At 30.7% G+C, this 11631-nt stretch overlaps 1 protein-coding gene across 8 annotated transcripts in view; it reads right to left on the bottom strand.

The window, feature by feature from the left end:
* LOC111701065 (tyrosine-protein kinase JAK2) overlaps positions 1–11631 on the bottom strand; it is a gene marked incomplete at its 5' end in the record, with an annotated part of 53311 nt that overhangs the window by 20818 nt on the left and 20862 nt on the right. For all 8 annotated transcript variants that reach the window (XR_002765137.1, XR_002765136.1, XR_002765135.1 and 5 more), the window contains 8 exon segments: positions 1413–1505; positions 1936–2111; positions 3091–3186; positions 4843–4897; positions 5391–5501; positions 7877–7931; positions 10257–10308; positions 10763–10837. Coding sequence is in view for 3 of the 8 variants with exons in the window: in XM_023472194.1 (XP_023327962.1) it covers positions 1413–1505; positions 1936–2111; positions 3091–3186; positions 4843–4897; positions 5391–5501; positions 7877–7931; positions 10257–10308; positions 10763–10837 (713 nt within the window).

Here is an 11631-nt window from a genome sequence, read left to right on the forward strand (position 1 = left end):
GTGAAATTTTGTGAAGTAAGAAAATTGCAAAAGCAAAGTTTGAAATTGAAGTTTTGAAAGTTTGACACGTTTAGGGTGTTTGTGTGTTGGGAGTAAATTGTCAAGACTGAGCTGAAAATTTTAAATTCTAATTGATGTTCTGCGGTAGTCTCAACTTTACATGAAGAATGTCCTGAATAAGATTTAAGTTTGTTTGATGCCATGTATGCACAAATCAAAGACCGAAATAATTATAAAACCTTCTCAAACTAATTTCTTCTCTCTTAACAATGTTTTTTTTCTTTCTACGGTTGTCTCCTAGAAGATCTTTATTCAATATAAAGAAGGAGTTTAAAATAAATAATAAAATCTAGATGAAAAAATTATATTAAATGGCTGAGTGTTAAGTTAATTAAAGAATTAGGAAAGTTTAATAAACTCCGAAGTTTTGAAATAGCTGAAAGAGTTTAAATCATCAAGATTGTAGATAAATATTCAAAATTAAATATTTACAGAACTGAAGAAAAACAAGAAATTCAATATATCTAGACTAAATCAGTTATTTATTATTTCACTTCTTTGTCACTAAAGAAAGTTTTGAGGTAAAAACTGATCTAATTATATTTTATTTCAATTTAAGGGTCTAACAAATCCACATAAAAAAGGTTGTTTGTCAAAATAGACGTAAAATAAAAATTTAAAAAAAAACATTGATATGGAATTTTTTATGAGGTTAAAAATGTTTTTATTCCTGAATTTTAAGTACATGTTAAGATTATATGATTGATTTTTTAGAGTCGCTGATTAGATTCTTGGTGTCGTTGATTGCGGAACAAAGTAGTTGATTACCCTTATAAGCCTTTGATTACGGTTCAAAGTAGGTTATAACCATTCGTTGATAACCGATCAGAGGGTTGATAACGGATCAAATATAGTTGGTTATCATTCTGAGTCGTTGATAACGAATCAAAATGTATATCACCCTTTTCTGTATATTTGATAACTGATTACATTTTTTATTATTACTTTGTTGAGTAGTTAATAACGGATATAATGAGCTGATGACCATGCTGAATCGTTGATAACGGATCACTACATAGTTGATTATCATTTTGAATCATTGATAACGAATCACTACATAGTTGATTATCATTCTGAATCATTGATAACGGATCACTACATAGTTGATTATCATTCTGAATCATTGATAACGGATCACTACATAGTTGATTATCATTCTGAATCGTTGATAACGGATCACTACATAGTTGATTATTCTGAATTGTTGATAACGGATCACGTTAAATCGTTAATTACAAATTAAATTCCTTGGTTACTTTTTTGAGTTGTTGATAACTGATCAAACTAATCGATTACCATTTTAAGTCGTTGGTTACATTGAAACTTGAAAACTGAACAAATGTATTGATTACCTTTCTGAGTCGTTGATGAGTGGTGAGGTTGAGTCTGTTTCTCCGAACCCGGTAAAGTTTAGTAACTGGTTTATACTTGATTCAAATAGATTCCTAATAAACAAAATATACATTTCAAAACCAAGTAAAAACATGTTTGTTTACATTATAGGGTGGTCGGCGTGTTTATTAATACACTGATGCCGATTTCATATGTATGCTTTTATCCACCGGAAACAAATACACGTACAGCCAGACAAAAGTAGAGAACCTGTTAATTTAATGGGAAAATAGTCTTTACTTTTGAAATTCCTTTGTTTTAGGACATTAATTCGGGTAGTGATAATGAATATCCCTGAAATATGAATAAATTTTGATATATTTATTGCAATATATAGTAATATTTTTTTTTTTTTTTTTGGGGGGGTCGTTCCCTAATATTATGGGGAGAGATTTCAATCACAGCTGCAGGGAATATTAAATACACTTCTTGACAGAAAGTCGTCAGGTTTATTGGATTGATAAATACGGCGACCTACTGTACCTAGTGTGCTCCGTGAATACAGGTACTAGAGTCCCTTGATCTCTATCTGCTGAACAAGGTAGTGTAGATGTGAGTGGAGGAGTGGGAGGTGTACCAGGACTAGATATTGCTGTTGTAGAGATAGTAACACCGGAATCTATTGTTACATAATCATTGGCACGCCTAGAGTTGAACACCTAGACAAATATTACATAATCATTGGCACACCTAGAGTTGAACACCTTAACAAATATTACATAATCATTGGCACGTCTAGAGTTAAACACCTAAACAAATATTACATAATCATTGACACGTCTAGAGTTGAACACCTAAACTAATACTACATAATCATTGGCACGCCTAGAGTTGAACACCCAGACAAATATTACATAATCATTGGCACGCCCAGAGTTGAACACCTGGAGAAATATTACATAATCATTGACACGTCTTGAACATTACTTAACCTTTATAACGGCACACTTTTTAGAACTTATAAACCTTTAAAGTGTTCTGTGTACTGCTATTTTCTGTAACAGTGGACAAATTAGTAATGAAAAAAGTTGAGATTGTAAATAATGTTCCTGTTATTTAGAACTATAATATTTTTACATTAAATAACTTTCTATTTAACAAAAATATCAAATTGATGTATTTGAAGCAATAGTAATGTCATAATATGTTTACCGTTGGGGCTTAATAACAAAATGAATAAAAAGTTCGAGTTCAAAATTTTTACTTTCGTATTGCAGGAACATATCTTTCAGTTCACGAACCCCTCCTCCCCCCCCCCCCCTGCATGAATGATGTGGATTCTGTAGATCCGGATCCGAAGCGATCAAGGTATTTATCAACATATATATTTATTACTTAACTATTACAAACATATTTTTTCAGTCAAGCTTAAGTCTCAATTTAGAATATAAATTTGCTTTGTTAAAACCTTCTATAAAAGAAAATATGGACCATTAATAATAATCTAAATTCATTTTCACTGTCAAAGTTACAAAATTATTTTCAATATGAAGAGAAAAAGCAAAGGGTAAAAATTTTACATTTTTCATGATAGGATTAAAAAATGAATTACGCATTAAGCCCAAAAGTTAAAGAAAAGAAATGAAGACTTTGCCACAAAATTTTATTTTCGCAACGGTTTCTTTGTAGAGTTATTACCCTGTAAAGTATTTGGTTCAAATCTCGCATGATTGTTTGTGGTTTAATTCTCTGCTCTGGTAAAGGGCTCCAGCAGTTCATCATAATCATTTCAACCTAAACACAACCATTTTTTAATCCCTTTATATTTTAAGGTTTTATAAAAAAAATTACATTTAAATTTTGCCAATCTTTCATTCCAAATCTTTTGTACTGTATATTTGCAGATTTCAAAAATTTATATGCGCTTGTACGAAATTTATACCGTTTGTTTCCTTACAATACGATTCCCTGCAACTGTAAACATTTTGTTTCCTTTATCAAATAATTGAATAAGCCATTATAGGTTACTATATCTCAGGTAGAATACATATATTAACACGGGGACTGTCATATTTCAAGAGTTTCCGGTCGTCTTTATAGTCTCATCCTTTGGAGTAACCCTGTAAGTTACCACAATAAATGTTGACCTCATCTGGGAAACAGTTTTGACGGGCCTTGGTTACAAAGAAAGAGGCAAGCACGAGTTCAATTTTTTTTCACTAAAAACTGTAACAAAATTGCCAAAGGAATTTAGTTTTTGCCACAAACTCTGATCTTCTAATTCCTATGACTTTGCAACCTGTTTTCCTAGACCTTTGATACTTATAACTATTAATTCTGTTAGATCAAATAGTTTAAGTTTGAAATATCAAAGGTTTATATCATCAGTCTGCAAAGATATAGAGGTTACGTTAGAAAATGCGAGTTTGTGGCAAAAACTTCATTCCAAAGTACTTTCAGATTCAAATCCGTAATTTAGTTAACTAAATAGTTAACTTCAAAATAAAGATGACACCAAAAAAACTGCGAGCTTAAGTAAATTTTAAGTTCAATATTCTTAAAAATCTTAAAATTTTAGATAAATTAAATTTAAAAGGAGTTTCATTTAACTACAATCGCTAAATTGACTTTGCTAATACCTCTCTAAAATACTAATAGCAAATTTGGTCTTGTAAGTCTTGATATTTAATTATTTGATTACTTTTACAAATATACGTTATTTTTAAACAATTGAGAGGACTTGAAAATTGTCTTTTAATTTTGAAATAATTTGTGGCATTTATTTCTCAACTTAATTTTACAAGTATCATTCTTGAAAAACAATTGCAAAATAGCCATAGTCCTGCAAATCAAATCAAATCAAATCAAATCAAATCAAATCAAATCAAATCAAATCAAATCAAATCAAATCAAATCAAATCAAATCAAATCAAACAAATTACACTGTTAAGAGTTTAAATGAATTTACTTAATCAAGAATTTAAGTGAGGTCTTGTAGCTCGTAACGTTGAAATTTCCAAAATGTGGTCTGCCATTTTTTATTCTTATAAAATAGTTTAGATGTTATTCCTATTGTTATTCGGCTAGTTTAAGAACATAAATGTACAGTGTACACTACAAAATTATATCTGGGTTACTCAAAAGCTTACCTTTCGATACTGTACAGGGTACAGATTCAATCAATTGAAATATTGTAATATATATGTAACATTGAAATATTGCAATATTTGAAATATTGAAATGTTGATATATTTGAAACATTGAAATATTGCAATATTTGACACATTAAAATATTGTAATATGTGTAACATTAAACTATTTTTATGTAAAAAACGTTTAAACATTGAAATATTGAAATGCTGTTAAATTTCTTTTGAAACTATTGTAAAATTGAAATATTGTAATATTGAAATATTGTAATATTGAAATATTGTAATATTGAAACATCACCTGTTTAAGCTGGGATCCCAAGGGCCATTTCAACCGAACACCAGAGATATATTGCCTTTAAATTAAAAATAAATAAAAGGTTTAACAAGAAGAAGAAAGAAAAAACCATTTACAAGAATGGTATTGAATGAATGACAAACGTCTATGTATGGAGTGGCATGTCAAGATCACAACGGTATTCTTAAAACAGAAAAACTTTTCTTTTCAAGAATGAAATGAAAACTTGGTTATTTTCAGTTGTGACTTTTCTATAAAAGTCACTTGCGGATTCCTTTCTGCAGAAACAATGGAGGAAATAATAGAAGACTGACCAGATAAAAGGTAAAGTGTACTGTTGTGAATGGGACCATGCTCCTCCTTAAATGGAAGATCAATCTAAATTACACCTGCAACGGCAGTAACAAGCATGAAAATTACAGATCAAATCAACAATAAAATTATTGAAGCCGGAGAATTTTTTTCGCTAAATTAATGACAATAGCAACAGAAATGCCGTTGATGATAAAATCCCGAAAATAATTTTAAAATACTTAAAAAATAAAACTTACTTGCATGCTTCTACTGGCGGAGTATTGGGTAGTGGGGGTTCCCCTTTACTAAAAATCTCCCAAAGCAGGGTTCCATAGGACCAAATATCACTAGCTAGGGAGCACTTCAGTCTGTATACATTCAATCCTTTCTCATACAACAACCAGTTGGAACCATAGCTTAGGTCATAGTTTAAAGCTTATGATCCATTTAATTTTGATGCGGATCTGGATTCTTGATCCACACTAAAAAAATGGATTCGGATTTAACTCAAGATTTTATCATTTTTTTAAACAGAAGAAAAATTTTAAATAATTTTTCTTCTTCTTTTTTGTTATTTTTATGCTAAAACTTTTTTGATATCTCTCTTTTTCAACAGTTCATATTTGGGTTTTTAGAGAAAAAGCTTTATGATTGCAGTTTTTGGTTGATATTTTACTTCTTTGTATCCGGATCCATTGATCAAAATAATTTGTAGGTTTCGGATCCAGTAAGCCAAAATGATGCGGATCCAACAGATCCAGATCCTAAGCACTGGTTTAAAAATTGGCAAACCAAGGGAGAAGAGAAAAATCAGATATGTTAAATACAATCGAAGGTCAAAATTCTTACGCTGTTCCTCCTATTTCTCTTGCACTTTATTTTGCCTAATTTTCAAATGATTAATGCAAAAGTGAACAAAATTATTTTAATAGAGTTCCAGTATTCCCTTTATTTAATTGTTCCCTCTTGTAAAAATACTTCAGGATTCTCAAAGCCATTCCAGCCCCTGAAAACCCTGAAAACCGACCCCATCATTTATTTTTGGACATTTCCAAAATAATTGAAAGAGATTGGATTTAAAAACATGTCAGACCGGCACGTTAAAGATCAAGGAAAGTGCATATAAGCTAAACTCCCAAAAATGCTTTAAGGAATTACCAACGTCATTTTAAGAAACCAACCACTTAAAACCTCAATATTGGCAATAATGAGAAAGATATCGTTGATTTTTATTTTACAATTTGACAATTTCCTCAATATCCATACAAAGCACGGTAGAAAAAAATCTATATTCCGCGATAAAAGTAAGATCAGATTCATCATTGATGAGACAAAAATTAAAAAGGTGTATGTATATGTGAATCGGAAATAGCACTCTATAAAAGTAACGTCCGCTCTCCTTTCAAGGTTTAAAAACCAGGAAATTTAGTTTTTAAAGATGTCCTTGATGATTCCAGACTGTGAGAAAACTTTAGTTTTCCTTATTGCTCTAAACCCCCAGTTCTATAATCTCTTATTAATTAAATATTTAATTAGATCTACCTCCATGATTGTTCAAAGTTTTTATCATCATCAGAAAGTAGTCACTAAGAAGAATTGTTTTTCCTGAGGAATTCATTTTCAAACATTCAAACCAATTAGTATTATTTGCACATTAGTTGGAAGAAAGAAAGGGAAGCAATGTATTTAGTTCATTCATGAACAAAACCTTCTAAAGATAAAAAAGGAAAAGAAATTTAAGGCATCAAAATCTGAATTAAAAACAGACAATAAAGGATTCTGTGTTTGCCACATATTTAAATTTTCGAGACCCTAAATCTTTGCAACTTGGTGGTGCAAACCTTTGATATTTCAAACTTACAATTATTTATTCACACAAAGTTTGAAATATATAAGGTCTACAACATTGGGTTGCGAATTAAAATCCTTAAAAAAATTCAATCATAGTTTTTTAATATTTTTGCGTTTTGCAATGTGCTTGTATAAATTGATTTCTGAATTGCTTATAAAATTTTAAGCCATGCCTCTTAATCATATTAGAAGAACTTGACCGACTAAAAAAGACTTTAATAAGACTAACGACCCCATTTCTTCCTAACCTATTTTAATATTTAATGAGACTGCACAAATATGAAAGATTTCTAATTTGCTATTCAACAAAGTTTGTTAATCCCCTATCATGGTTACTAAGAAAGTCTTAATTGAATAAATTAAAAACTAGGTCGATTAACCTTCCATTAACAATTTGAATTAAACTTTGTCTCGAACTGCAATGTTTAATAAGTAAAATAAAACTTTTCCATTACACAATTATATGCTATCGATATGATCTAGAGGGTATTTTAACTAATCATCGTGAAGTTAAACAAACATTTAGTTTTTGTATCTTCTCGTGCGCGCGATCTTAGGCTAATAAATCGCCTTCCTTTTATAGCTACGTCTATTGCCTAACTCTACTTGGACTCCGCAATTTTTAGATGAAATACATTTGAACAGGATTGTGAACTTTAGGTTTGTTTCCGGTGAAATAAACATTTTTAAAAGGGTATATCCGCTCAATTATGGAAAATTATTGAATTTTTGGGTAATAAATGAAATTATTTAAAAGTAGGAAAACACTTGTCTTTTTCATTTTCCCCACAGCATTAAAAATCAGAAGGGGGAGAGGGTTATTCTCACTCCTTTATTTATAGTTTAGAACACACTANGAGGGAGGTATACTGTTATATCAAGGATTGGTTTCCTGTTATTGTTTCCTCCTACAGTACAGGAACCACCTCCCGGGCTTCCAATACTTCCTAAAATAAAATCAGAATTGACTCATATATATATACTATTAAACTAGCTCAAGTCCCCGGCGGTGCCCGAAGATTAAAAAACAAATTGAAAAAAATTTCTTATTTAAAAAACCCAGATTTTTTCAGCCTTTGTTACACCACCTAAGTATCCATTGGTTTCCTCAAAAAAATTCAGTCAATTTGGTCCAGCCATTTGGCCAGCTATAGCTAACCTATATATATATATATATAAGCGAAGAGCTTTATTATATAGAAGATGTGGAGAGATTTACTTCCTTATTTTACTTGCATATCATGAGTCTCGAGATAAAAAATCTATTTTGTTTTCTGAGGTCAAAAATTTTGTGCTTGAATCTGAGGATTAAACATTGATCTTCATTTTTATTCCTCTTTGATATCCAGCACCATGTAAAGTACCGAAACCTTCCTCTTGATCAATATTATTGATGCTAAACCTTATCACATGACTAAATAAATTGTCCTGGAAAAGAACACACTATTAGAATTATCGTTAAAATAATAGTGTATTAAGAAAGATAATTTTGGTGACAGATATTAACCTAACTAATATACGAAAAATCTTATATATAAAATGTTTTGCTATGAAATGTCCAAAACCGTTAAAAAATCATATGTAGCCTTTTCAGCGTTCTAAACTGAAGAAAAGTAAATAACATTTGTTTGCCTCGATGATAATACGACTAAAACAGAAAGTTAGAGACAAATTCGCATAATAGGTTCAATCAGCTCTACACTTTTTCTTTTCAGACACTAATCTTAGAAAGTCTAGGATTAAGTCTGAAGAAAAAATTAATGAAACCTAATTTCCCCGGAGTGATTATTATTAAGAAACGACAAGAAGATAATAGTTAATAAGAAGTGTAATCAGTATATATTAGTGTGTGGGTAGAGTCTAGAGAACTGCATTAATTAGATTATCATGCATAATTAATAGAGAAACCCTTAATAAACGGACTCTTCTCATAGTATGGCATTTGATACAACTTGAAAAATCTTTACTGCAAACTCTGATAATCTAATCCCAATATCTTTGCTACCTGCTGCATGGTGAAACCCTTAGATATTTTAAACTTAGATGATTAAATCTAACAAAATTTATAGTTTGAAATGTCCACGTATAATATATTAACCTTCTACAACATTGGTTTGCGAAGATACAGATAAAAGGATCAAAAGACTCAATTCCCAACTAAAATCATCATTCTTTTCTAAAGTTTGAAATATTGCACCCCTGTCAAAATTCTTTTAATATCCCAAAACACCTGTTCATTAAGCGTAATTTCAATTGAATCTTCATGCAAAAGTTGCAATGGCCGATTCACAATGATACACTTGAAATCATTATCTGATTCCTATATTTTTCTGCAGCAGAAATGCGCTAGTCCCTTTTGTAGAGAACCCACAATTAAAAATAAGCAGTTTTTAAATAATAAAAATTTATATCTAATTTATGCTTCATCAAACAAAGTTTTTATGGGTACCTTTGTGAATTTGGCATTATACACCCTTTATATCTAAATTGGATTTCAATTGTCAACATTTTCTCTTTGTATACATTGTAAAGCAAAAACAAAACAAAAGTTGGCGGATTTTATAAAAAAAATGTCGTGGATTTTTAAAATTAAATCGTATTATGTGTGAGGCTTATTTTTAAATTTTGATCATTCATAAACCTTCCCTGGGGTCATGTGAGGTCCCACAAAAAACTTGGGCCGGATCGGCTTTGCCGCTTTGACATTTATAGGATACAGACAAACATACAAACAAACAGATTCCCAAGCAAAATACTAAACTAAATTATCCATTCCCTGAATATTTTAAATATGTTCTTTGAACCAAAGTATTAAAAAACCGTTCATTTCAAAGTTAAGGTGTTTAGTATATATCCCCACAATAATTATAACTTGAAATTTAAGTATTTAAAAATTCTTGTTTCCAAAGTATTTAAAACTAGGCACTCCCTTTCCTGTAAATAATTTCACCTTAACACTGTTGTTCTGAAAGTTGGCAATTTTAAATCATTTTCAAATATTTGCTGATTTTTTTTCGAATTGGGCGCATTTAATAAAATGCAACTATTTTCCAGTTTTTTTCCTCAAATTTTGACGGTCCATAAACTTATCCTTGGGTCATGGTACGGTCCCAAACTAAATTTTGACCCGATCGGTTCAGCCGTTCAGACGTTAATCGGTTTCAAACAAACAGACAAGCAAAGTATATATCTAAATATCTCTCATGATATTTACTTTTCAATATTGTTGAAGTATCCCCCCCCCCCCCCATTCCTCTATAAAAGTTGCTGACCTGGAGTGGTCTTGAAACCAGAGTTGAGCAAAGCTCCAGAATTAAGAAGACCCTAAAATATTTATTTATCACATCATCCATTACAATATTTGAAAACATTTTAGTGATATGGTTCAAAATTTGATTTGACTTTTGTAAAATGTATGTATTATTCACATTTCACATTAAAATGTGCAATGAAGAAAATACTGTACACTGCTCAATAAATACATACTCTAATGTAAGTATATTAAGTATATTGAAAAATATACATTAAGTTTAATCCAGAGAATACATCAAACGATGTACATTGTACAAACTGTGTATGTAGTATACAGAAAATAAAGTGTACAATGTACATAGAATGTACAAGACAGAGATTATTTGGTTCAACATACATTCTGAGAAGTATACAGAGAATACAGTACACTGTAGTGTACAGGGAACATCAATGTACAAGGTAGTGCTGCATACTGTGCGCAAATACTATAAAGTACATACTGCGTGTAACTGTATATGTACTTAACCTGGAGCTGAATCCAATCTAACCAATGAACATCTTCTATTCGTGGTGCTCCGAGCCCCCCTTCACAAAGTTTAACCTTAAACACAGAAAAACTATTAAGCGGGCAAATTATTTATTCGCTAATTGGATTTTTATATACTTTTTTGCTTGGAAACCCAGCTTAGCCTGGAAACTTAGCTTCTTTATGAAGGTCGTCCCACTGAACAAAATTTTTTAAACCAAACCTAGAACATTCCCGTGTTCTACTTAGTGCCCTAAATAACCCAAACCTAGAACATTCCCGTGTTCTACTTAGTGCCATAATTAAACCAAACCTAGAACATTCCCGTGGTTCTACTTAGTGCCATAATTAAACCAAACCTAGATTATTACCGTGGTTCTACTTAGTGCCATAATTAAACCAAACCTAGATTATTACCGTGGTTCTACTAAGTGCCATAATTAAACCAAACCTAGAACATTTCATGAAAATCGGTTAAAAGGTTCACGAGTTCTGGTAGAACATAGTATAAATTACTATATAATAAAACAAGACATTCATATATATGTTTTCTATAGTCGGCCAAACTGCTGAACCGGGGAGCTGAATTTTTTTCCAAATATGTATTTTTAATATATATTTTTTAATATTGAATTTGAAGTGAAGTTACTCGAGTTTTTTTATTGCTCCATTATCTGACTATTCTGAAGTTATCCAGATACAGATAACTGGGTTTAAGAAGTAACTTCTCAGAGTAGTTTCATAGATAATTCATGAGTTAATTAATACAATTAGACCTGGTTAAACAATATTAATGACACTATCCAGATACAGATAACTGGGTTTAAGAAGTAACTTCTCAGAGTAGTTTCATAGATAATTCATGAGTT

Source organism: Eurytemora carolleeae, unplaced genomic scaffold, assembly GCF_000591075.1.
Source record: "Eurytemora carolleeae unplaced genomic scaffold, Eaff_2.0 scaffold277, whole genome shotgun sequence".
In the NCBI taxonomy this organism is placed as follows: Eukaryota; Metazoa; Arthropoda; class Copepoda; order Calanoida; family Temoridae; genus Eurytemora; species Eurytemora carolleeae.